The sequence below is a fragment of the Labeo rohita genome, unplaced genomic scaffold (genome assembly GCF_022985175.1).
Source record: "Labeo rohita strain BAU-BD-2019 unplaced genomic scaffold, IGBB_LRoh.1.0 scaffold_251, whole genome shotgun sequence".
NCBI lineage: Eukaryota > Metazoa > Chordata > Actinopteri > Cypriniformes > Cyprinidae > Labeo > Labeo rohita.
The window spans coordinates 1-27,959 of record NW_026128781.1 but is presented as its reverse complement, the minus strand read 5'-3'; the positions used below and the strand labels follow the sequence as shown (position 1 = coordinate 27,959).

At 37.4% G+C, this 27,959-nt stretch overlaps 1 protein-coding gene across 1 annotated transcript; it reads right to left on the bottom strand.

Moving 5' to 3' along the window:
• On the bottom strand, positions 1-27,953 carry LOC127159794 (stonustoxin subunit beta-like). The gene is made up of 5 exons (XM_051102549.1): positions 27,800-27,953; positions 26,179-26,355; positions 23,214-23,387; positions 1,322-1,368; positions 1-751 (listed from the first exon to the last, which is right to left on the bottom strand). Exons 3-5 carry the CDS (start codon positions 23,372-23,374, stop codon positions 207-209), a joined length of 753 nt encoding a protein of 250 aa, XP_050958506.1. The 5' UTR covers positions 23,375-23,387; positions 26,179-26,355; positions 27,800-27,953; the 3' UTR covers positions 1-206.
• Between the last annotated feature and the right edge of the window lie 6 nt (positions 27,954-27,959).

Here is a 27,959-nt window from a genome sequence, read left to right as displayed (position 1 = left end):
TAAAATCACAAATACACAAACACTGATGTTTCTGTCTATATGAGGATTTCTGACACATTTATTGACTGTTGAGCAGGTCAGCGCGACTCAGAAGTTGAGCTGCAGTATTAATGTCATGAAGAGACTCAATAACATCTCACTGTTACAGATTCATCATCAGCTCAAAGCATTATGGGTACAATATTTCATCAGTCTATTCTGATTCATCAACACAGTTTTACTGATGATTTATAACCAACCCTAAACCCAGGATAGAGCGGCTGAGTGAATGTGGTCTGTTCTGTGTGGATGAGACTCATTGTGTTTCTGGAGATGTTGTAGAAGGACAGAGTTCCTGCACTCACATCCACATACACTCCTATTCTATAGATATCAGACACTCCTGTTCTACTGATGATGGGATTCACAGTGAGAACAGTCTTTATCTTATTGTGTATGAATGAGTAACTGTAGTGAGAGCAGCTCAAACTCCACGACTGATCATTAAATCCAAACAAACAAAAATCACCCCATCCCCTCCTGCTGATGCTCTTATATGACACTGATATAGACACACGACCTCCACTGCACTCAATCTCCCAGTAACAGCGTCCACACACACTCTCTCTACACAACACCTGATAAACATCAAACTTGTCTGGATGATCAGGATACCACTGTTTCTTTCCCACATATGTCACCTTTCTGTTCTCCTCAGACAGAATGAGATATTCATTTGCTGTGTTTGGATCCAGTGTGAGAAAACAGGCATCTGAACACAAGAACAGACACATTTATAACACAACAATCACTACAGCTGTGTGTGCGTGTATGTGTGTGTGTGTGTGTGTGTGTGTGTGTGTGCGTGTGTGCGTGTGTGTGTGTGTGTGTGTGTGTGTGTGTGTGTGTGTGTGTGTGTGTGTGCGTGTGTGTGTGTGTGTGTGTGTGTGTGTGTGTGTGTGTGTGTGTGTGTGTGTGTGTGTGTGTGTGTGTGTGGTATTCATCACGTATTCATCACGTTATGGGGACCAAATGTCCCCACAAGGATAGTAATACCAGTAAATTTTGACCTTGTGGGGACATTTGTGAGGTCCCCATGAGGAAACAGGCTTATAAATCATGCAGAATGAGTTTTTTTGAGAAAGTAAAAGTGTGCACAGTCTCCTGTGAGGGCTAGGTTTAGGTGTAGGGTAGGTGTAGGGCGATAGAAAATACGGTTTGTACAGTATAAAAACCATTACGCCTATGGAATGTCCCCATAAAACATGTAAACCCAACATGCGTGTGTGTGTGTGTGTGTGTGTGTGTGTGTGTGTGTGTGTGTGTGTGTTTGTAGACGTACATTTGTTCAGTCCTGCTGTAATCCTGGATTCTCCTCCATGATCCACACTAGAAAACACACACACACACACACATTCAGTCATCCAATAAACTGTTGCTATGCAGTTGCCAGTGTACTCAGGGTGGTCGCTAGGGAGTTACCATGTAGTTGCCAAGGTACTGGGGTGGTTGCTATGCAGTTGCTAAGACACTCAATGTGGTTTCTGGGGTGTTACTATGTAGTTGCTAAGGTGCTTGCTAGGCTGTTCCTATATGGTTGCTAAGTTACTTGCTGTGTGGTTGATAATATGTTCTGGGTAGTTGCTAGGGTGTTGCTATATGGTTGCTAGGGTAATTGGAGTGGTGGCTAGGCTGTTGCTATGTGGTTGCCAAGGTACACAAGGTGGTTGCTAGGGTACATGGTGTAGTTGCTAGTAGGGCTGTGTACACTGTGTGCAGAATTATTAGGCATGTTGATATTCTGGTCATATTTTTTTTCCAAACACATTTTACCAATTCCAAACCACATCAGTCTTAATAACTACTGTTAATTTTGTATTTAATCATTTATATATGATATATAATTGTCCATGAAGGCTGGAAGTGAAAAACTCCTTATATTCAGGTGTGCATAATTATTAGGCATGTTTTCTTTTACAGCTAAAATGAGCCAAAAAAGATATTTAACCCAGACTGAAAAGTCCAAATTATTAAATCCCCATGAGAAGAATGCAATACTAATGCATTACAAGAATTTGCAAAGTTAAGGCTTGACCATTGGACAGAGAAATGCTTGTTGAGTCTGCATGGTCAGAAAAAACAGGTGGAGAAGAAAAGATGCATGTTAACTGCAAAAGAATTAGGAATTAAGGTGAAGAATTAGGTGTGACACCATCAGGAACCGTTTAGTCTCCAGCGCCACCATTTTCCAAAACTGCAACCTACCTGGAGTCTTCAGAAGTACAATGTGTCATTGTGTGTACAATGTGTGTACTCTTGAAGGACAAGCATCACATCCTCTTGTACCTCTGATTCAAGAATTTATCTTCCAAAATCTGGCAGTAAGTTTTGGGAGTTCATTTTAGTCCATCTCTGCAAGTCAGACTTTTCAGGATAGGAGACTAAACATGAACTCCCAAAACTTACTGCCAGATTTTGGAAGATAAATTCTTGAATCAGAGGTACAAGAGGATGTGATGTCACTCTCAACTTTATCTGTCTATAAAGCCTATTAAAAAAAAAACTGTCTTCATGTATTTGACAACACGTCAGCTTGTTAATCTTATTAAGTCAGGGGCATTTTTTAGGTTTTTTACCAAGCAAAGTCTCTGAGAACCTGACACATTGCACTTCTGAAGACTCCAGGTAGGTTGCAGTTCTGGAAAATGGTGGCGCTGGAGAACTGGAAACGGTTCCTGATGGTGTCACACCTAATTCTTCACCTTAATTCCTAATTCTTTTGCTGTTAACATGCATCTTTTCTTCTCCACCTGTTTTTTCTGACCATGCAGACTCAACAAGCATTTCGCTGTCCAATGGTCAAGCCTTAACTTTGCAAATTCTTGTAAGGCATTAGTATTGCATTCTTCTCATGGGCATTTAATAATTTGGACTTTTCAGTCTGGGTTAAATATCTTTTTTGGCTCATTTTATCTGTAAAAGAAAACATGCCTAATAATTATGCACTCCTGAATATAAGGAGTTTCCCACTTCCAGCCTTCACAGACAGTTATATATCACTTACAAATGATTAAATACAAAATTAATAGTAGTTATTAAGATTGTTGTGGTTTGGAATTGGTAAAATGTGCTTGGGAAAAAAATATGACCAGATTATCAACATGCCTAATAATTATGCACACAGTGTATCTGGATATGGGACTGCAGTGAATTTCAGCAGAATTGAGTGAAACAGCTGTTTGTTACACACTGAATACTGTAGATCATTGATAACTACAGACTGTTGAGCTCATATATTCATAAAACCATCTTTACATTACTGGTAAGTGATCACTGCACAAATAATAACACAATCTCTACCTTAAAAAACAAAAATGAGAAGTGTTGTAAACTAATGCACTTCACTGTAGTTCACACACACACACACACACACACACACAGAAACTTCAGCGCTGACCTGCAAATTTTATCAATAAAATATTTTAACTGCTGAAGAGCTACAACGATCTTCTTCTGCAAGGAGTTTATAACATCATTGTTATTTGAATCAATTAAAGTCACAGCTGCACTGATAAATGATAAACAGCAAAATGGAAATAGTTCATACATACACAGTCTCTCGCTCATAAATGAACACTTGATCAATGACATTTTTCTGAGAATAGATTATGAAGTGTTGATCACTAAACTGTGAGTTTATGGTGTTTTCAGAAAGCAGCGCTTTTATCTAAAGTGGAGAGAGAGCACGTTCACATGGTTGCCCGGTTGACAAAAATAGGTAACACATTTAGCAGATATTTCAATATTACAGATGTGAATCTGTTTCAGTGATTACGTCTCTTTATATCTGACAACCTCAGTTGTGTTCCTCTGTGTCCAGATTCAACTTTGTAGTAGAATATAATATACTCTATTCACTGTTTTTCTGTTTTATTTAAATTAAGTGCAGTTCACTGCTGATACAGAAACAACTGCATCAATACACTTATCAAGTAGTACTTTGTCATATGTATTGAACACAGTCCTAGTTCATTGGGTCTTGCTATGCTGTTGTAAAAAATAAATAAATATAATTAAATAAATTGTTGTGAAATATTATTACAATTTAAAATAACTCAGAATGATTTCAAAAATAAATCAGAATTATTTCTAAAGGATCATGTGACTGTGAAGACAATGAAGACTGAAGTAATCGCTGATAAAAAAAACAACTTTGCATCAGAGGAATAATTTTATTTTTTAAGTATTTTAAAATAGAAACTTATTTTAGATTGCAATTATATTTCATTATATTACTGTTTTATCTTTATTTTTGATCAAATAAATGCAGCCTTGATGAGGAACTTAAAAAAACAACATTAGAATCTTATTGATCAAAAAGTGTATAAAGTGCCTATATATATATATATATATATTAATGGTGTCAATTGGTCAATTGATTAAAAAAATAATAGTCACAGTTTTTTTTTTTTTAAATGTATTGCAATTAATCCAACCCAAAATTAGTTGGATTAATTTGTATTAATAAAATATACTTAAAATAGATTTAAAAACTATATATATATATATATATATATATAGTTTTATATATAATATATATATATACAGAGACACGAAGCGGCCAAAAAGCTGGCCAACATCAGTATTTCAAAGGTTAAAAGTATTTACAAAACGTATTTATATTGTACATTATAGAAGATACACTTATATTACATTCAAATGCATTATACGGTGGAGTTTTCTGGAAAAATAAAGTCTGTTAAAATTAGGGATGTGTCTCACGAGACTAGTTGGATCTCGCGAGATCTCATGACAATATCCTGGCAAAACAATTTTGCAATGTTTACATTGGAGCTGCACGATTAATACTTACGATATCTTGATCTCGATTCAAACACACACGCGATCTTATTACTGTATGACAACAATTTAGCTATGTCTGTTAGGACTGTTTCACATCGGGAGTGTCAGTGGAATGTGAGAAGCAGGTTTTGTCGCTGCTCATGTTAATGAATCAGAGGGTAAATGTGAACGCAGAAAGAGCAACGCAAACAGTCTTTTCAACCACATTATAATCATTATTTCTGTGCTACAGACATTTAAATAACAGAAGTACTGGGATTAAAGTTCATCGTTTGGGTATAAACACTTATTGTCTACAGTAGCGATCAAAACGAAAGTATAACACTTACGTATGTATTGTAACGCTGATCCTCTTCCGCCATTAGGTGGCGACAACTGCCCGTTTACAAAAAGTATTTAATTGAATCATTCATTCAGGAGATTTCAATAGTCAGACAAGTGAGACACTGACTCCATTGAATGTTTTTTTTGTTTAATGAATATACGTTTTTAAAAGACTTAAGCAATGGACAGTTTGTCAGAACCACTAGTAAATTACGTTATTTTGTTTAGTTTTCTAATCTTTTTTTCTCCAGAATCATGAGAGAATCATGGTCTCCAATTTATTAAAAACAACTAGGATTCTCAATTTATCCAGAATCGTTAAGCTCTTGTTTAAATGTTGTTCTTTTTCAGTTGGATAAAAGACTATTTCCCCTATATATTTCATCATTGAGGATTTCATAAGAAAAGTTTAAAAATCTTTTCTCGTTCTCGTGAATCCAGTCTCGTGTCTCGTGGAATAAGTGTCTCATCACACCCCTAGTTAAAATACATTGTAACACTGAATATTTGCTCCTTTTTTTCTACATGCATTTTTAAAATTTCTTCAGAGTTTACAGGAAAATTTCTATTTATACTTCCTTGGAATGCCCAAGACTTTGTCTTTTTCAAGTTTCACAAGGTTTCGTGGTAGAATTGTAGAGGAAATGAATGGGAAAGTCTGACACAATGCGTCTCGTGTTCAAATCCCGACCAGACCCCTTTCTTAATAATAATAATATTAGGCAAAATACAAAATCTTAAAAAAATAAAATCTTCAGAGTTAACAGGATTCTATTCATTTTCTATTCATACTTTTTCAGAATGCCCCCCCTAGACAGCAGCCGACTCCGAGCCGGATCCGTTTTCTAACCGGCAAATCTGCGTTACAGTCACATCCGTTTCAGTGCTTTAACACGGATCCAGTCCAGGCCCAGTTTTCAGTGGGCGGAAACAACAGTCGCAAAACACATCCAGGCCGTATCTGTGGAAACGAGCGCGCGGAATTTTCTGGAGATGTAGTCACGATCGACACGGTACTACATCGTCAGAGCCATAAACTTCACCAAGGTAAGTGACAGTGTGACCAAACTGTTATTAAATTAATTTCTTATTGATTATGTCATGCACTCTTTAAACTAAAAAGTTTGGAATTTCGGTACTGAATTGTAATGTTAGCCAGTTCTTATGTTATCAAAGAGCATGCTAACACAAAGCAAACAATCCACGGGTCTGTAATTATATGTAATTGACTCATTTTAACTGCTTCTATTCTATACTAAGTTTTACTGTCAAAGTTTAACATTTGGTCATTTTAGTGATGGGTTAACGTTAATGTTAATGCTTAAGCTATACGCCCTCCCGCAGATCCTTACTTCAAAATATATTTATAAAATATGATATGTGTGCGATATGATGATTTTTGATCGTGGGCGTTAAAAAGCAAAAAATGTACTTTTGTGATTGTGAATTGTGTGCAGTGTCCCATGAGTGTAACTCTGCCACTGAATTAACACTCATGTAAATGCATGGCATTGTACTGTAATCCCACATAGCAATTGACATCTGGCCCAGTTCTGGGCCAAAAAACAGTTACACTCGGCCCAAATGTAGCAAAGAATTACAGCCCTTGTGTGGCCCAGATCTGGACTACAGACATGAGCCACACATGAGCCATAACTGGCCCAGATCTCAACCAAATAGTAACTTATAGCTAGCCCTGTGAACTGGGCCACAACAAGTTTTAATAGCGCTACCCCCAAGCAAGCATTGAATCAATGTTAAAATTAGTTGAATTGTCAATGTTAATGATATTGAATTAATATAACTATTTCTCCTGCTATTAATGTTGAAACATTTTTGAAATTTCAACAAACCACCATTGTTGTGATCAGAGTTTTCTTTACTTGGGCTCTTGACTCTTTGTACTTTAATGTTAGATTTTCTTTGTCTTTCATAACATTGTGCTAAAATGCATTGTTTGAGACAATGAAAACTATGATCCACTGGGATCTGATGATAATGACTGTAATCATCATCATTGTGTAATCATTAAATAAATAATTACTCACAAGTGTGTTGGTTTTTTTAATAATATAATAATAATAATAATAATAAAAATAATAATAATAAAAAGGATTTTTGCACAACACCCCTTCTCTCGACAGATGGAACCCCAGAGTGCCGTCGCCCCTGGTTGGGAAACACTGTTTTAGACAACCACAAACCGAACTACACAGTGTCAGTAAATGCATAAATGTATCTGCTTCATATTGTTATGATTGGCCTAATGTAGATGTCTTACGTCACCGTATTCTGAACTAGTACATACTCGGTAATCTCATTTTGCATTCTTGCAGAGATTACTGGTACTTTACTGGTAATATTACAACTTCTCAAAGTAAATTGCCAGAAACATCCTGTTCACACATGATCTCTTAATGGCAATTTACCAGTATAGACTGTATGTGTGAAAAGGGCTAATAACAGGTAAATTGCTGATTGTCAAACACTGTAAAGTATCAAACACTGTGTCATTTTTTTGGTCATAATTGTCTTGTTATCGTTAGAGGCATCAGCAACAGCCAATATTTTTGAATATCATTGATACACAATACTATCATCTGTCAGCACAACCCTAAACTGTGTTTGACGGGGCTTTCAACACTAGCAATTTTGGTGTGCACCCAGGTTCACTTGATGTCAGAGATTGGTTTGTTTGGATAATGTGAACACTGAACTCATGTGCACACCAGCAAACCAAACCCTAAAAGGGGTGGAACTTCAGGTGGTTATAGTATGGTTAGTTTCTGAGAGCAGTCATACTAAATCATGGAAGTGAGCCAAAGTGAGAGAAAAACAAAACAAAAACAAATTTACGAAACGTACACACTTGAGGCAAGATTTCCATCTGTGCCTTCATTACAAAGGCTCAAAAGTATTTGGAAGTCTTAGCTACAAGTAGACTGACTTTAGACAGTGAAGAGTTCGATCAGCCATCTTACTATTCCCTACCGGCAGAGAGCACCATTAACTCACAGCTAAACCGCTGACCTAAAATCACCCAATTTTTAGCGTATCAGTCACAAAGGACTAGTTTTTAGGATATGTGTATGTAAATTATTTTTTACTTAAAATGTTATCTGCAATGTTTATCATCTTTTCGGTCAGGATAAGCGATGTTTTGAAATCGTTCAGGTGGGTGTGTCAGTTGCGCACTTCCCGACACAGTTAACTGATCCAACACAAAATATATTTCTCTACGTAAGGGATTATGCAGAAAATATTAAACATGAACATATCTGGTCTTAGTATCTGAAATGGATTTGAATATGCAATAAGTAATACAACACAAGTGTCCGATACTATATTGCTCTATGCTGTATTGAAATTCAAATCTTGGAAATAAAGATTGATGTCTTTAGATCTGTACCATATGTAATTAATCAGCATTATTTCTCCAAGTTATGATGTGTATTTTAAAGTCCCTAACTGAGCAACTCCTATTTCAAACTCTTAAAAATTTGGTTATATTAAGTGCCTTACATTACAATATCTGACTATAACACTACGTGATTTTGCTCAGTTTCATTAATAAAAATAGTCTGAAACAAAGTCACACCTCTATTCAAACACAACTGTGTTTTTCGTCAACAACATTTTTACCATCGAAAACAAGACAATAACAAAATAAAAACTTGTTTTAATTGACAAAAATGTGAGTCCTGTATTTGAGTCCTTAATACAGTTACGTTCACACATAGTGGTTATTTACACATAGTTTTATATCCAGTCTCCACCAGAGTCGCTCCTATCAGTTTTGTGTTTTATGCATGGCTCAGATGCTCCGCTCATCACCCAAATATGAAAGCTGTTTGGACTGTTGTGTCGGAAAGTGATAAAACTTTCAGTTCCCTTTCGATACTACACTCATACTGCGTCGTTAGACGCTATGGAAAAAAGTCCTTTTTTCTCCTTGACTGAAGCCTTTTTTTAATAACGCAGTGAAACTTCGCTCTTCGCTCGACTGACTCGCCGCCTCCGTTTTGGCTTGACGCCAGCTGCAGCCGCGATCTCTCTCACCTGCCGCCATCCGGCGATTTAAAAGAGCTTATTTAAAAGAGCAAATTTAACGGCGTTGTTTCAAATGCTGCACCGTTTCTGTCGCTCATGCAAGGCTTCCTTGCATGCCGCTGACGGTCACGGCGAGTGCGTTTCCTGCTTGGGGAAATCCCACGCAGAAGGCGCATTCAACGAGACGGAATGTCCTCATTGCGAGGATATGAGTCTCGCCTCTCTGCGCTCGCGGATAGCGTTCTTTTCAGAACGAGACTCCGCCCCTCGCGCCCTCCCGTTTCCTTCTTCACAGGAGCCTGTGAAGAAAAAACAGCGGGGCAGAGGATCAAAGCGCTGTGAGTTGAGTGAGCTCACGTCGCCCCAGCCCCCGCGTGCCTCACCTTCTCCACAAAGAGAGGATTCTCCTGTCCTCTTTGCCCGCCCAGACCTGGTCTCCTTCGGCGGGAGCGAGGATGCTGGACAGCATGTCACTGGCTGCTTCAGACGCGGAGGAGCTGTCGGCTCTGTCAACGACCCCGCCCCCCTGCCGTCTGCTGACACCAGCGGTCCCAGGATTGGAACTGGCATGGACACCGAACTTTTCCACGTCCTGACCAGAGCTGTGGATGAGCTGGGTCTGGAGTGGTCTCCTCCTGAGGAGCCCTCACACAGCCTCCTGGATGAATGGTTCCTGCTGGGGCGCCGTCAGGCCCCTCACCAACGCGCCTCCCCGTTCTTTCCAGAGGTCCAAGAGGAACTCACCAGGTCATGGCGCGCCCCCTACTCGGCGTGCCAGCGTACTTCATCTTCCTCCGCCCCCACGTCTGTCGACGGCGCCGAAGACAAAGGTTATGAGAAGCTGCCTCCCTTGGATGAATTAGTGGTCGCCCATCTCTGCCCGCCCACTGCCATTGGTTAGAAGGCTAAAGCTTCACACCCGTCCAAGCCGTGCAGGACGACTTCGGCCCTCGCCGGATGTGCCTATGCGTCAGCTGGACAGCCTGCCTCAGCGTTACACTCCATGGCGGTCCTACAATTATTCCAGGCCAAACTCTGGAGCGAGTCAGGATTCTACAGCCGTTACTTCCTTGTCCCCAAGAAGGATGGATCACTTCTTCTCAGCCATTTGGAATGCCTGGGACTCAAGGTCAATTTGGCCAAGAGCGCACTGCATCCCAGCCGACGAATCTTATTTCTGGGAGCAGTTTTCGACTCGACCCAGATGAGGGCAATAGTCGTGCCAGATCAAGCTCTGGCAATGCAGCGGCTCGTGGTCTCATTCAAAATCGGAGCCTCTCACCCCCTCAAAACGTTTCAAAAGATGCTAGGCCTTATGGCCTCAGCATCCCCAGTGCTAAACTTAGGGCTGCTTCGTATGCAGCCCCTTCAGTATTGGCTGAAACCACGGGTTCCATCTCATGCATGGCGTCACGGACGTTTGCGTATCAGGGTGGACCAGGCCTGTGTAGATGCCCTGATCCCCTGGAAGAACTCGCAATGGATGGAGAGAGGCGTGCCCCTGGGTATGGTCTGCAGGAGGAAGGTGGTCACGACAGACGCTTCCAACACGGGTTGGGGAGCTCTGTGCGATGGCAAACCAGCTTTCGGCCTTTGGATGGAAGCAGAGGCAGGGATTCACATCAACTGCCTAGAGATGCTGGCAGTGTGTCGAGCCCTTCACTTCTTCTTGCCAGATCTGAAGGGACACCATGTGCTGGTCCACTCGGACAGCATGACGGTGGTGTCCTATATAAATCACCAGGGAGGACTTTCCTCCAAGCGCCTCTTCACTCTAGTGAAGGACCTTCTGGAGTGGGCTCAGCTCAACCTGTGTTCACTGAGGGCAACACACGTTCCAGGCAAACTGAACCAGGGTGCGGATATGCTACCACGAAGCAGCGTCCCCTCTGGGGAGTGGACGCTTCATCCGCAGGTGGTCCAGAAGATCTGGGAGGTCTTTGGCAAGGCAGAGGTCGACCTCTTCGCCTCAGAAGACAACTCTCATTGCCCAATGTACTATTCGAAGGACAGGGACGCGATGGCCCACGATTGGCCCAACCTCCTCCTTTATGCTTTTCCCCCGACATCCTTGATTCCTCAAGTACTCAAGCGAGTCAGGGAACAGAAACACAAACTCCTTCTGGTGGCCCCTCTCTGGAGAAACCAGCATTGGTTCTCAGAGCTGTGCCAGCTGCTCGTAGCAGCCCCTTGGCCCATTCCCCTGAAACGAGACCTCCTCTCTCAGGCAAACGGGACAATATGACACCCCCAGCCCAAGCTGTGGGCCCTGCACCTCTGGTCTCTGGACGGGAGTCTATGAATCTCTCAGAGAGTGTTCTGATCAAGCTAGAGCTCCGTCTACAAGACGCCTCTATGCTCTTAAGTGGTCTGTCTTTTCCGCCTGGTGCTCAACCCGCCATAGTCATTGGTTTGTTTCGTTTCTCTGCACGATCCAATGTTCGTGCAGTTTCACTGTGTTATTAAAAAAAGGCTTCAGTCAAGGAGAAAAAAGGACTTTTTCCCATAGCGTCTAACGACGCAGTACTTGTTCCCGTATCTCAGGGAACCGAGGTTATGACAATTATGACGAGTACGTTTTATGGACATCGCCATCTTTGATATTACTTTGGTCACTCTTGCTATGGTTATTAGTAAGGAATATGGGCTTAACTCCCGTTGCATGTTCATACAGACAGTATTCAAGATGCTACTGTAAGCTGCTGTGACAAACACTTCAAGTTTTTGAATTTTTTACAGTTATCCTGTCATTTCTCCTTAACAAAATAAATGTTGTACTAGAAAAATTAATTTCTTAGTTTCTGCATGTTCTAAGAGTGATGCGTGTTGCCTGACTTTAATGATGCGTATCTTCAGCACAGTTTGCAGTGCAGGCTACAATATTAATAATAATACTTTTTTGTCAGTAGTAGTACCTTGAGTAAGGATGCAGATGTTAATTTATGTGTATTATCAAAAGCAATAATATGTGTAAACGAAAATGTAGCAACCTCATTTTTAAATTGTGAAATTGAATTATTCTGACTCTTTAAGTTTTATTAAATTTAACCATTGGTCTTCTATAGTAGCATACACTGAGATCATGATGACCACATTTAAATACATTTAGTATAAATGCACAAACATTATAACTTAATCCTAAAAAATACTGTAATTATATTCCATTACTCCTTTAATATATGTTTGCATTAATAATATAATAAAATTTGATATGGATATCCCATATTTCTGCCACAATAATATGGTGGAGTTCTTACTACAGTAAATCCATAGTAAGTGATGACGATTTGTAGATTTAAAAGTCTTCTGACTGTATCGCTGCATGCAGTTTTTTCCAGTTTGTCAGTGCTGTTTCATCTGGCTTTAAAGTAGTTTAAACCACCAAGTCAATTGTGTTCAGAATTCAAGATTCACATTTGATCTCACAGTGCTGTTTAATAGTCATGTGACCAAGACTTAGTAAATGCATCTGCTCTAGTAAGTTTGAGCTGTCAGCTGTTTGAACTTTGAGACAAGCAAATAAATTCACTTCCATTCACTTCGCTTCAAGTTGAAATTTGATATTTATGTTAATTCAGGCACAACAGAAATAGATTATTATAACTCAATGCTGCTTTTGCTCCTGCTGTGTGCTGCTACGGCGCCTCTGTGCAGTGAAAGACACTGAATTTGTTAACATGGATGCCAAAAATAAATAAATAAAATGCTATGCTTATGCTCTGCTTAACTGTGCAGTGTAAAACTGGCCTTAGATACCACACAGAATTGACATGCTTCATGTAAATCATACTCTTTGTTTTTGTTTTTTTCTTGTAAAAATAATTGAGATGATACCACTGCTGCATCCTTCAGTAGTGGATAGAAATATAGAAATAGAGGAGTAGAATATAGAAAGTAGAATTTAGAAAAGCCAATTCCATTGGCTAGTGTTCATATATTACCATCCATCACTTTTTTTGGTACAGTTTGGTTTTACTTTTTAGGTTTAGTATTGGTGGTTATTGATTTCCAAACAAGATAAAGCATTAACCTTTGAACACTATTTAATTTCACTTGCAATTTTATTTTTTTTTTTTTTTTTTTTTTTTTTTTTACAGATCTACAAAAAAAGCAGTGTCATATTTTTGTGCTAGATTTTGTAAAATAGCTCAAGTATGCATGACAAATAAACTCAACTTAAAGGAGAAGCCCACTTCCAGAAGAACATTAAAGAATTGTTCAAAATGAAAGAATAGTTCAAGAAAGATGATCCATTACTGATCCGTAGCATAAAGAAATTATGGTCCCAGAGCCTGTTTCTGGATTTTTTTCATAAATTATACATATTTTTGATTTTGAACTTCCAAAAAAATGACTGTTTTGCTAAATAAGACCCTTCTTCCTCCCTGGGACCATTTAGGGTCTTTTCTAGCTGCATTTAAACTACATTTTTTTTTTTCAGAAATCAAAATCAGGACCACAATTGAAGTCCATTTTATGAAGAAAAATACTGAAATGTTTTCCTCAAAAACCATAATTTCTTTACGACTGAAGACAGAAAGACATGAACATCTTGGATGACAAGGGGGTGAGTAAATTATTTGTAAATTGTTGTTCTGGAAGTGGACTTCTCCTTTAATCTATGTAAGTTAATTTATAGTTTAGCAATAGTTTACCTCTTAACACTGTGGAACTCATCAAAACTAACACCTTTCTTCTTGGTCTTTTTTGCAGATGCCAAATGGGAATTAAATAGTTTGGCTGTCCAACCTGTTACCTACACATACACCATCCTGTCTGTTACCTACAGTTCATTATATATTATTTTTACTTTTTTTTTTTTTTTTTTATTCCTCAGCTGTTCTGTTCAAGACATTGTTTGGACTGAGGAGACCAATTCCTGTAGTTGCACAGAATTAAATATAAATAAATAAATGAAATAATTTATGTTGTTCTTGTGCTGTTTTCAGGTAAGTAGGATTTTAATAATTTGCAAATCATTGCATTTGTTTTTATTTACATTTTAGACAACAACCAAACTTTTTTTGAAACAGTGTTGTAAAAATGAATGGATTTTTTTTTAATTAGTATGAAGTATACTGACAATTTAATTTTCTTTGAAACTGTGTTTAAACAATAGATCAAGAACTGTTAGTGTATTAACCCATCTGACCCAAGATATTTATTGGATTTTATTCCCCATTCTATCACTCCCCTACCTTCCTTGTTACTAAACATGTAACAAATGCCCAAAAACATGGAGAAAACATCAGTTAATAATGTCTGCCATGTGGTAATTATTCTGATTCTTCTCACTGTGTTTCCATGTGGTAATTATTCTGATTCTTAGCACTTTGCTTTTTTTTTGTTAACTGTATAAATAATAAAAAGAAAACAGACAGAATACAAAAAGAATAGAGAAGATAGGGAGCTAGAGTTTTTAGTAAGAAAACAAGCAGTTAGTAAATTATATTTATATAGAGGCTGCTTGAAAGTTTGTGAACCCTTTACAATTTTACAATCTCATTCCTCTATATACCGTTTGCAGTTGGTCCAGAACGTGGCAGCTAGACTTTTGATGAGCACTAGGAATTACTCCTGTTCTCACTTCCTTGCATTGGCTACCAGTTAAATACGGAGTTGATTTTAAGGTCTTGCTGCTTGTTTATAAAGCTCTGCATGGGCAAGCACCTCAGAATGTGGTTTGAGGAGATCGGCAATATACTGTGTCAAGATCTCTCCACTCTTGTAACAAATTGCTTCTGACTGACCTTTTGCAAATGCAGCAGCTAAGCAGTGGAATGCACTTCCATTTGCTGTGAGATCCTCTCCCATGTTGAACACTTTTAAATCTAGATTGAAGACTCATTTATTCTAGCAGCTTTTAAGTTTAGCAACTTAAAAACTGCATGATATATTTTACAAGCGAGGTGACAACGGAGCTGTACAGCGATTAATTTTCTCTCTCTAATAACTTTCATAAGTCTGCTATCAACAGCTCTAGCCTCCGTTATTCTAAAATGAGGTTTCTGAATTAACACCGGAGGCACTGAATGAGATGCATAAGAAGTTAATCCTACTCACAACAGTGTTTTAAGTACAAAAAAATGTACGAAAGCCTTGAAATAAATCACCTGATCTATGTCTTGAGGTGTGGTAACTGTAGTATAAGAGGAATAATTAATATAACTCCGGGTGATGCGGCCATGAAGCAGGTGTGCATTATTTTTCTAATAATTTAATTATTCAGTCAAATATTCCTTAAATAATTGAGAGCTTTCAATTTTTAACATTAATTAGACTTAAAAAATAACTTAAAACAATCTTCACCTAAACTCATTATAATAAATGTCATATTTGGCCCTTCAGCAAGTAGGAAATATACAGAAATTGAATAAAGTTATTAAAAAAACTTAATTCTATTATTAAACATAGATTAACCCTTAGAGCTGTAAAAGTAATTGATTTTATTTTTTTGTAGTTTTTCTTTGACTTATAGACATCACAGCAGCTGGGTTATTAGCTTATTTTGGCTGCTATTTCTTTGAGATCTGCTGCTGAACATGACTTAACTGATGATATAACTACCACTACACGCTCGTAGTTTCTTTCGTTCTTTGATATTAAATGACACCACCGCCGCCACCACATTTGTGCATGCAGTTGAAGAGTATGCACTACCAGCACAGTATAACAGCTGACAGAACAGGAAAATTCATTTTTACTGACATATGACCTGACAACATCTCATCTGACTGCAGTTCACTGTTGTTCTACTGAAGCTTCTCATCACCTGTACCATTTCCGTGCTTGTTTGACTAGTGCCTAGTGCTGACGTGAAGTTGGAGAGTGCTTCTGAAAAGTCTCATTGTAAAGATGAAACATTTCTGAAAACCAGAGTTACCCTCAGAAACACATTCATAGGTTCGTATGAATATTTCGACACCAATATTTAGATTTTTCTTCTTATATTTTGAGAATCATGAACAATGAATTTGCTGTGTCCGTACAGTATTTCTTGTTATTGCGTCTATTCTGTCCTCTCTGCGACCGTTCTGGCCACATACATACTGCAGCTAAGTTCGGTTGTCAGTTCAACTTTTACTCCTTAATAGCATTCTGTACACACATAAGTAAAATACGGGAGTGACAACTGCATTACCTTCTGAAAAATGCAGGTAACATTAGTGACTGACAACCGCCTTTACAGAAATGCTATGCAGTAAAAAAAAAAGCCCTGCATTTCAGCCCATTCCCGACGGGCCCCAACTTTTTTACGACCCTAGAGCAGGGCTTTAGGACAATTTTCTAGCCATTGCTCAGACGCAGCTGGGCATTGGGCCTGTTTTAGGTTTCTCCTTATTTTTATATTTAGGCATCCATTAATTATGGTGATGAAAACAAATCGCCACACTGGTGAAAACAACACGAGACTTCACTTTCGCTCTCGAGACTCGGACGGCATTTAGTGTCTCAGCCAGCAGCGGTGCCTTCATCGCAGCTGTAAGTGATCCGCGTTCAAGAACGGCAGAAAGCTTAATTTTATAAAAGCACTGTTTGTAATGTTTTGTTAATATTGTGACTGCACACAAATAAAAGTAGACCCTTTACAGTTCCGAATGATGTATTACTCTTACCTTTAAAAGTGCAAATTGTTTTTAAATTGTTTCCACTGAAAAAAATAAATTAAATAAAATAAAAATCGAGTGTTTGCGCTAGCTCCATGTCAAAGCGCACTTCAGCTTCCACTCTCCGCACAAACGTTTGGATATGTGCCTAATAGCACACATTTACCTAGGTTTAACGTTTAAAATAGTACTGTTATACACTTGAACTGTTGGCCGTTGTTTGTTACTTTTAAAACAAAAATGAATAATTAACGAACCAAACATTAGAAAACGTTTTTCTAAACTAACTTAAAAAAAAAATTAAACAAAATATTATCACTTTGCCATTACATACAAAACGGAATAGCTGAAATAGTAGTATAAGCTGTTTTGGGAGAAGGGGGGAAAAAGCTCGGGTCGGACTCTGGCTTAAATGCGTGTGTGTGAAACCGAACTGAACGACTAGTTGTTAATGAGGTTTTTAACGTGCATAGATGTGTCTCTCTTCTGTAGTATGTGCGGTGAATCCATGGGTGAATCACAGGGAAAGCAGTACCAGAGCAACAGGAGCCTTGACTCACTCGTGTTGCCAGATCTTGGTAACGAAGTAAATCCAAATGCTTTATGCTAAAAATAATACCAACATATAGTGACTGGTGTCTGCTTAGTTTGATAGCTCCATAAACCCGATCCAAGCTTAAACAACAAGCCCAAAAAGTGCTTGTAATGAGTGATCATGGCAACACAGACAGCACACACTCTGTGAAGCAGGATGAACAAACATAAACAAAACACAATGCCTCAGTGCACAATAATCACAGCTGTCTGAATTGACCGCAGTTAGATGAACCGTGATCAGACAGTTATTTAATAATCGCGACAGGCCTAGTTGTGAGTGGGGTATATATATGATATATAAATATCTATATATATCTATATCTATATGTATATGTATATATATAAATATATAATAAAATATGTGCCTCAGTACATCCCGACATCTCATTCTATTCTATTCTATTCTGTTCTTTTTCTATCATCTGTAGCACAACTGTATATACAATTTATTTATTTTTTAAATCTTATATTGCCATTTTTGTCTATTTATATTTACATATGCATATTTTTTTATTCTCAACTTATATTATTTTCTCTGTGTTGTTGTCGTCTCTGTGCACTGGGAGCCTGTGACACCAAAACAAATTCCTTGTATACGTAAGCATACTTGGCAGTGATGGGGACTCGAGTTTGAGACTCGGACTCGAGTGCGACTTAAGTCGCACACATAGTGACTTCAGACTCGACTCGAGACTCATCCTCGAAAGACTTCAGACTCGACTCGGACTCGAGCTGCGGGACTTGTGAACAATGTTTATTTTTAGGAAACAACTGATGAGCTCGCTGTTATTCCCCTCCCTCCGTTACCTATAACCTGCCCATGTAACACGTGACGTGTATCTGCTGCGCGCGGGCGCAGCCACACATTTTTTTTTTTTTTTTTATTTTAGGCGCGGCCGCCACACATGAGAGGACAACGAAAAAAAAACGAGCATCATGTGCGACTGACCCAATCAGCATATTTGTGTTTGCGCTCAGGGGAGGTTTAAAGGTTTCTACGTGTTTTTGCAACATTCAGTAATGTATCACATACATTTTACGAATCCTTTCATAAAGTGTAGAGTGTAGAGTGTTACATAGAGAGAGTGTAAATAAGAGACTGATTAGTGACAGTATAGACAGCGTAGTTGATTATAATAGAGCTTTGTGATATCGCGAACTAAGCTTTTACTAATTTTAAGGGAGTTTGTAAATGAGATACTGATTTAATACAGCAGTTAAATAAACAAGATGTTATTATTAAGTGACTTACATTGTCTGACTATAACACTATTGCCTGGTTTTACTCTATTTCGTCGTCAAAAGTAGTCTGAAACAAGTCACAACTGCAGGGGCGGATCTACCGGGGTGGCACGGGGTGGCAACTGCCACCCTAAGAAAAAGCTGTGCCACCCCACCTGCCACCCCAGAATTACCACAGAATAAAATTTAAATGTAAGCAGTGTTTCATGTGCTAATTTTCAGCCACAGCGATGACAACCTAACACAAAATAATGGCAAAAAACATGTCTTTAAATAAAATGTGCATGCGCACGCAGCGCGCCCAGTGTATTCGACTGCAAGTGACCACTTCTCTTATTCTCTGACCGCTCGCTCCACTTTCATCATGGATACAGGCATTTTTGCCGTATCCGACAAAACAATAATAGCATGAAATCAGTAAGAAGATGCCGATCACAGAAACTAATAGCAGAGTTAGGTAAGCATCTGGTCGTATTGCAGTTGCAGTAAACTGTAGCACGTTGTACACCTTCAAAAGTGTGACTGTCACATTTTATTTATAACCATTTTTTATGTGTAGCCTACTGCATTTTTGCAGAACTAAGAAATGACTACCTAGAGATATAGTCTTGTGTCAGGAGTAACATTTTTATTTTATTTTTTTAATTATTGTATGCATTTAAGAATACCTGCAAATTTATGCTGGCTTGTCTTACAGTCTTGTTTAAAAACATACATAGCTTGGTCAGTTAGATGTTCTAGATGTTTGCTAAAGTGTTGCTAGTTGGTTGCTAGGATATTCTGGGTGGTTGCTAGGCTCTTGCTATGCAGTTGCTGAGGTGTTGCTAGATTTTATGGTTGATTGTGTGTCATGAGTGATTACAGACATTCTGTTAATACCATAAAATCAAACACTGTTTCCAAAACTGATCTAGTTTCAGTGCTTTGATATTATAATATTTCTTTCTAATGTTAGGAAATTAACATTAAATCATCAACATTAACATCCTAAACTTGCAGTAAAATGTGATTTATACCATCTATGTAGTAATTTAATAGAATACCATGTCGTCTTTAGTGATACAAGCTCAGAAACATTTACAGTATAACCTGTTCAAGTGTTTTTATATTGTTTACTGACTTGGTGCCATGATGGACACTGAAATGTTGTTATTTATTTTTTTAATTTTAAACATTAAATGATTACTTAATGGTAATGCAATATTTGTGCACCTAACTTTGTATGTCAGACTATAAATCCCCAAAAAACTATGCATGGGGGCTTTCTTTGGTGTTGCCACCCCTCATAGACCCCATGCCACCCCTTTGCCACCCTAAAAATTATTTTCTAGATCCGCCCCTGTACAACTGAGCCGCTGCGCATCTCCATTCAAACACAGCGGTGTTTCGTTTATGAATGAACTCGTTTTTAAAACGAATGTAGTGAAATGATTCAATTTCCCGTTCATAAAGACAGTCACTCTTTATTCCTAAATGAAGCAGCAGTTCAAACGAATCAAATGAATGATATGATTCAGTAATTACATCAGTCTCTTGCCGCCACCTGCTGGCAATTATTTAAATAATTTAACATTAACTTAAAAGTAAAGCATTCTTGGTGTTTTTGTCATGTTGCAATAGCCTGTTTACACTGATTATATACCAAAATCAAAGCTGATACTGTATGCTAATAGATAAAGGGAGTCATTATAACATATTACATGCTTTGAATTCCTTATATATAGCTATGCAGTGTTGGATGGGTTGCTGTACGTGATGCAACACTTATTATAACCAGAGACTTAATATAATAAAGAGACTTGAGACTTGACTTGGACTCTAGCTCAGAGACTTGCGAGCATCTCTGATACTTGGCAATAAAGCTGTTCTGATTCTGATTCTAATATTATTATATATAGTTAATTCCATCCTATTTCTATCTTCTATCTCCAATAATTGTAAGTAATCCGTTGAGATTTTTGTTTGCACAAGGAGTCTGATAACAGCTAGTGCTCTACACAGAGATCTGATCATCATTCAGTCTGTCTGGAATGATATGAAGAAACAGAAAAGGTACACTTAGTTTTTCAGGTAGTTTTGCAGGTAGGATTCTTGAAGCACCTTGGAGACATTATCACAATTAATCTGGATTGTCTCAGTTTTTTGTTTCTTCATGTCATTCCAGATGATGATGGGATCAGATCTCTGAGTGGAGCACTGACTGTTATCGGAGTCCATGTGCAAGCAAAAATCTCAATAGATTATTACAATTAATGGCGAAATGAATGTTTGGAAATGTAAACTGATATTTTCTACTGACACACTACAGCATAAGATAGAAATAACACATTAACACCCTGGGGTCGGCTAACCCGCAGGCGGGAGCACGCACATATTTTCCAGATGTGAGCAAAAAGAACTTGAATTGCTCCCTTAATTTTGATTGGACACATAAAAGTAATACATCACCTGAATCTGTAGAAAGTTTACTTTTATTTGTGTACGCTCAACACTTTAACAAATGTTTGTGGTTTTTGTAAATAAAGAAAATATACAGCGTGTCATTTCAGTCTTCTCAGTCTCTGTGAATATCCAGTTGAAACGCGTCACTAAAATGAACTAAAACTCAGCGAATACATGACACACAAACACCAGAGATATGTCTATAGAAAGCTTGGAATGTCTACTTTTAAATTAAGTAAGTTTAATCGAAAACACATATTCTGTGTGTAAGTAATCCGTATGAAACCAATACCATGTCCTGTTTTCCCCATCTGAGCTCATTACCGCTAATTAGTTCACGCCCACGCGCGGTGGCGCTATTGTTATTACAAACATCCACGTGAAAGACGCGCGAAATGAACGCCCACATCAACTCGTAAACAAAGCGGCAACGTGTTTGTGTCGGATACTTTCGTTTTTGGAAGAAAGCGCTGAGAGGAAAAAGCCTTGTATTTACTCCGGATGAGGACGCGCTGAGAGGAACAGACTGAGCTTGTTTATCTCACAAACAGATCGCGAGCGCGGCTACGGATGACGAGAGGATCTTATACAGTGTAAGTAATGTTTCTTATTAACATTAGATAATGTGTTGTTGAGACATAAACTTGAACGCATTTACTAGTTGGACTTTTTCAAAACTATAATTCCTGACTAAAATATGTGAAATCGAGTGCAACATTTTGAAATATCATAGGCAACTTTTCAATGCATCTGTAAGGCGTCAGAAATGTTTTATGTTTCATAAACAAATTGACATTAAAGTAGGGCTAATGTTTAGACGATATAAAAGTAATGTATAAGAATGCTTAGACTAGTCTTTACTGTTGAATACTCTGCAATTATCTAATCAAGCGTGTATGTGCTTAATAGTAATTTAGTTTCTCAGATGTTGTTTTTATACTGTATAATAATAAATACAAAGCATGTGTGCATATGATAGCTATAAAATCACATGGGCAATGTTAGTGATCGCTAATGTAACAATATTGCTCCAGGGCTATCAACATGTGCACTGATTTATTCATTTATTTATGTTAGTGACTAGATACCTATATGAATATATTTTGGGATAGAAAATATAGAACTAATGCTTTTATTTAGCAAGGATCATTTAAACTGCTCCTGATATTAACATGCTCACATATGTTTTTTGTTTTGCTTTAGTTGTTTGTGATCTGATACCTGCACAACAGATGAATCCTGCAAACTTTTCCTCTGAGAGCACTGTACCAACATCAGATCTTCAACTACACTGATTTTCTATTGGTAAAACAAGTTCCTTGACTACTGATGATGAGTTTTGCAAGCACTTAAATATCAGGTATGATTTACTTGTGTTACTTGTTGAACAGAATTCAGAAAATAGTTTTCAGGAAGAACACGCCGTCTGTTCACATCTCTGTGGTTAGATCAGTGTGCTTAATAATGTGTCTTTGACCTTCATAATGTATGTTTATATTATACTGTGTTGTAAATAAAATACAGATAATCTAAAATTCCAATCTCTGAATCTTCTCTCATTGTTTCTTACCTGACAGTCAGAGTCTCATTGATGGGCCATTAGAGGAGGGCCTTTTGTCTCTCAGGTGTGAATCACTAAATATTCAGTGCCCATTGTCACTCCCTCGCATATTCCCTTTCGATCACAAAACACATTTAAATAAGTATATTGTTTTTTGTGAATGACTGAATGAGATGATTTTCACATCATTTTATAGAAAAAACTCTAGCCTAACACATCCAGTTCTCAAAAGTCTTGTGCACGAATGTTCTGAATGTGTTTCTTGGTCTTATTTCAGTGACTAAAAAAAAATAGATTTTCACTAACCACGCATAAACATTGTTTTCTCAAAAACACAAACATGTACATTCATGTTGCTTACATATTATTGTAGCCCAGTTTGTGCTGATTACAGTGTAACCAGACTTTAGTGTCACAGTATATAAATATGTGTGTGTGTGTGTGTACGTAAAATATGTAAATATGAGTATATGTGTACAGTATATATATAGCACATAGTCACTGAGGAGTTGAAATAGAAAAGTCTAAAATCTTCCTGGTAGACATACTTGAGTTTGTGCAGTGAGCAGGTTGAATCCACTAGTTTTTCAGTGAGTAGTTTGACTCCTGAATCTCCTGGGTGATTGTAGCTCAGATCCAGCTCTCTCAGGTGTGAGGGGTTTGAACTCAGAGCTGAAAACACATAACGACAGCCTTTCTCTGTCACCATACAGCCAGACAATCTGAAAACACAGCAATAGTCCATGTGACAATCAGACAAATCTCTTTCACACATTTTAGCCATAAATTATTCATATATGGTTGTGTTATGAACAAATGTATATGGAAAAAAATATGAAATGTCATGTACACATTATAAATCATATGATGGAATGCCAGTGGAGTTGTGTCACCATTGTTACTGGAAAAACATCACAGTTTAACATAACTTTCTGTTTTTATCTATTTGATGTCATTTTCTACATTTTCTAATTTGTATTAATCACGTAAAAAAAGGGACTAATAGGCAAAGAGTGAACTTGCCTTTTGTGAATTATTTCCACCCATTACTGAAGAAACCAGCCTCTATTTGTTCTTAAAGGGATAGTTCACACTAAAATGAAAATTTGATGTTTATCTGCTTACCCCCAGGACATCCAAGATGTAGGTGACTGTTTCTTCAGTAGAACACAAATGAAGATTTTTAATTCAATCCGTTGCAGTCTGTCAGTCATATAATGACAGTCAATGGCTACCAAATCTTTGAGAGTAAAAAAAAAACATACACAAACAAAACCAAATTAAACCCTGCGATTTGTGACAATACACTGATGTCCTAAGACACGAAACAGTCGGTTTGTGTGAGAAACTGAACAGTATTTTTATAATTTTTTACCTCTGATTCACCGCTATGTCCTACTGTCCTGAGCGCATACACAGCATCTGGCATGTGACATGTGTATGCGCTCTGGCGTAGTATACGCAAGCGCCGGAAGTGATCTGCGCTAATACATCACTCATTGTTTACACTGCACAGAGATTGTGGGTATGATGGCTATTCAAAATGGTATTTATTTGCGCTTATCCTGATTGTTCAAACCGATTTAAAGCTAAAAGATTACGTTTTCTTGCACAAACTCATGTGGGATTGTTGACTTTTCACCGATTTACAACTTCTGAGCCTGATCGCTTGAAGTTATGGTTGCTTGCTCTTCGGCTGGATATCAACACGTCACGCACCAGATGCTGTGCATGCACTCAGGACAGTAGGACATAGCGGTGAATCAGAGGTAAATAATGATATAAATACTGTTCAGTTTCTCGCACAAACCGATCGTTTCGTGTCTTAGAACATCAGTGTATCATCACAAGTCGCAGGGTTTAATTTGGTTTTCTTTGTGTATGTTTTTTTACTCCCAAAGATTTGGTAGCCATTGACTGCCATTATATGACTGACAGACTGCAACGGTTTGAGTTAAAAATCTTTGTTTGTGTTCTACTGAAGAAACAAAGTCACCTACATCTGGGATGCCCTGGGTGTAAGCAGATAAACATTAAATTTTTGGGTGAACTATCCCTTTAAAGGCTGACTTGTTCTAAAATAACTATTTCTGACAAGAAAATGCAACAAATGCATATTATTTAACTTTGTAACTTCTGTATACTGACTTGCAGGGCTATACAGTGCAACCATTTCAGTCACATTTGTGACTAAAAACTACTGCAAAAAATACTGCATGTAGTTAGTAGTAAGTAACTACTACTTACCATGTAAAAATATTTAGGAGCACCAGTGCGACTGACTCAATCAGTATATTTGTGTTTGCACTCACAGACATTTCTTATATATCTCATATCTCATTCCTTGAACACAGTGTTAATCAGAATCCACCCACTGCTCAAAACACCAGTTTTGTTCAGTGTTGAGTTATGCAAACTCACATAAGAGATTCACTGTGCAGTGTAGTGTTCATTAATTAAAATCTAACTTTGTGAGATCATGATGAACTAAGATGAGTGACAACTTTTATTAGCTATTAGGAGAGCATGCAAATCTGATATTGACTTAATACAAAGTTCAATAAACAAGAAGTTAATATTAAGTGACTTGCATTGTCTGGCCTTAACACTATTGCCTGATTTTGCACTATTTTGTTAATAGTTTTAAACAAAGTCACAGCCAAGCTGCAACACATCTCGAAGCAAACACAGTTGTTTTGTTTATAATTGAATGTGCATTTTAAAACAAATCTAGTGAGTCAATGATTCAGTTACTCATTCATTAAGACATTCATCTTTTCCTGAATGAATCAGCTTTTAAAGGAATCAACTAAACGAATGATTCAATGATAAAATCAGTGACTTGACGCCACCTGCAGGCTGTTTTAATTTCATTTTTAAAGTACCATCATTTAATATTTATAGAAATAATATTTGTCACCTCTGAGCCTCATTAAATGTCTGTAAACACACCTACATGCCACTTTTATGTTCTTCTTTGCCACCTCTGTAGTGCAAATTAATTTTGTTAATACCGATTTCATTTGATTAGTAACTTATTCTAAAATAAGAATTTATTAATAGAATAGAATAGAAATAGAAATTAATTAGAAATTTTGAAAAGCTTATAACACTTTAAATTTGACATAAAACAAAATGAAGTTAGAAAAAATGCCATTACAAAGATATAAAAAAGGCCCCTGTAAATCACTTTGAGTGAAGGAGTCATCTCGCAATACTGATCAGAAGGTTCTCCTGAATAGTACAAGTGCTACTAAAAAGAAAAGTAAGTGTAGAGCCCTGATTTGATGTTAACATGTTATCGTTCCACTGTACCGCCCAATGTGTAGTTACATTTTGATGTTTGATACATGTTGTATTTTCAAATCCAGAAAGACATTGAAAACAATGGACCATGAGCTTTTTGCATGAACATAAACACAGTGCTGAACTGTATAATTATATCAAATTACATCACAAGCTTTACAATTTGATAAAAACACTTTGCTTATTTATTTTATTGAAACCATTTACCTCAGTATTTCCAGCTGACAGTTTGGACTCTTCAGTCCATCAGAAAGAAGCTTCACTCCAGAATCCTGCAGGTCATTGTTACTCAGGTCCAGCTCTCTCAGGATGTTTGAGTTGGAGGATTGTAAAGCTGAAGACAGACTTTCACAGGACTGAGCAGTGAGATTACATCCACATAGCCTGTGTAAAGAAAAAAACAAACAACTATATTGAAAACAAGTAAATGTCCTTCCTTTAGATTTTAAATGTATGTTTCAGTAATTCAGTTCTTTATAAAACACCTGTTACAGTAATGCAGGGAATGAAGAGTGGATCCAATTACAGCAAGTTTGTAAGAAAATGTCCAAAAGGGTCCAAAGACGAAGAAAAATATAATCACAACAAAACAGCTAACAAAACAGTAGGCTACATATATATGAAGACCAAATGGTAAAACAATCATAATTGGGTGTTTTCCCATGATTTAAGTGTTTAATTTGAAGTTGCTAAAGGAAGGTTTAAACTGTAATCATGATTCCCTGAGGAGAGAAACAAGACAATACATCTGGGATTGACACTTAATGTGATTTATAATTCAGATTTAGTCAAAGATTTACATACCAAATCCAAATGACCAGTACTCTGAATGAAACCACACATTACAATGTAGGCTACATATATATGAAGACCAAATGGTAAAACAATTATAATTGGGTGTTTTCCCATGATTTAAGTGTTTAATTTGAAGTTACAAAAGGAAGGTTTCAACTGTAATCATTGTTCCCTGAGGAGAGAAAAAAGACAATACATCTGGGATTGACACTATGTGCATATTGCCATCTAATTGGTGGTTGTGGAATCAATTTTTTTTATTGCGTTTAATCTCTAACCCTTTAGAATAAGATTTATATTGTTTGTTTGATGCTTATTATATATCAGATATGTATTTTTATTATAAAAATACATTATAGAAAATGCAGATTCATGATGTGTGTCAGGCATTCACCACAGCCACCTCCAACTGCCATCTCACCTGTAGCACCGCCCACCCGTTCCTCATCACCGGAGTTCTAATCACACACACCTGAACCCAATCAGCCACGCCCTATATAAGACTCTCTCCTTCAGTCCTTCACTGTCTGGTCTATTATATATGCCAATAGAATAAATATAAAATCCATTTTAGAATATATTACATTATATTTTACTTATATTAGTGCTTTATAATTTATGTATCATACAACTACATACTATATATATATATATATATATATATTTACATGGGATTGTTTTCTTAATCCCGCTCCTGCAAACATTTTAATATTGATGATAATTTGTCTGCATCATAGAGTTGCTATCAATATGCAGTATTTAAAAGTATTTAAATCACTTTGGATGCAGCTCATGTTGGATGTAGGGTTGCCAAATCCACTGTTGTGGTGAGTTGATTTTCTCCCATGGTTAAAGATTCGAAATATTGCATAAATTACATTGACTGAAATGCTTGTATTGAAACATTCTGCATTCTACCTATGACGAAGCTTTTTAGCTGCATTTATGATCAATCTGCATAAATTCAGCATAGGCTTTACAGTTTGATAAACACTAAATATTTTGTTACTTTATTTGATTGAAAACCATGTACCTCAGTATCTCCAGCTGACAGTCTGGACTTTTCAGTCCATCACAAAGACGCTTCACTCCAGAATGCTTCAGGTCATTGTTACTCAGGTCCAGCTCTTTCAGGATAGAGTTTGAGGATTGTAAAACTGATGATAAACTCCCACAAGACTGAGCAGTGAGAT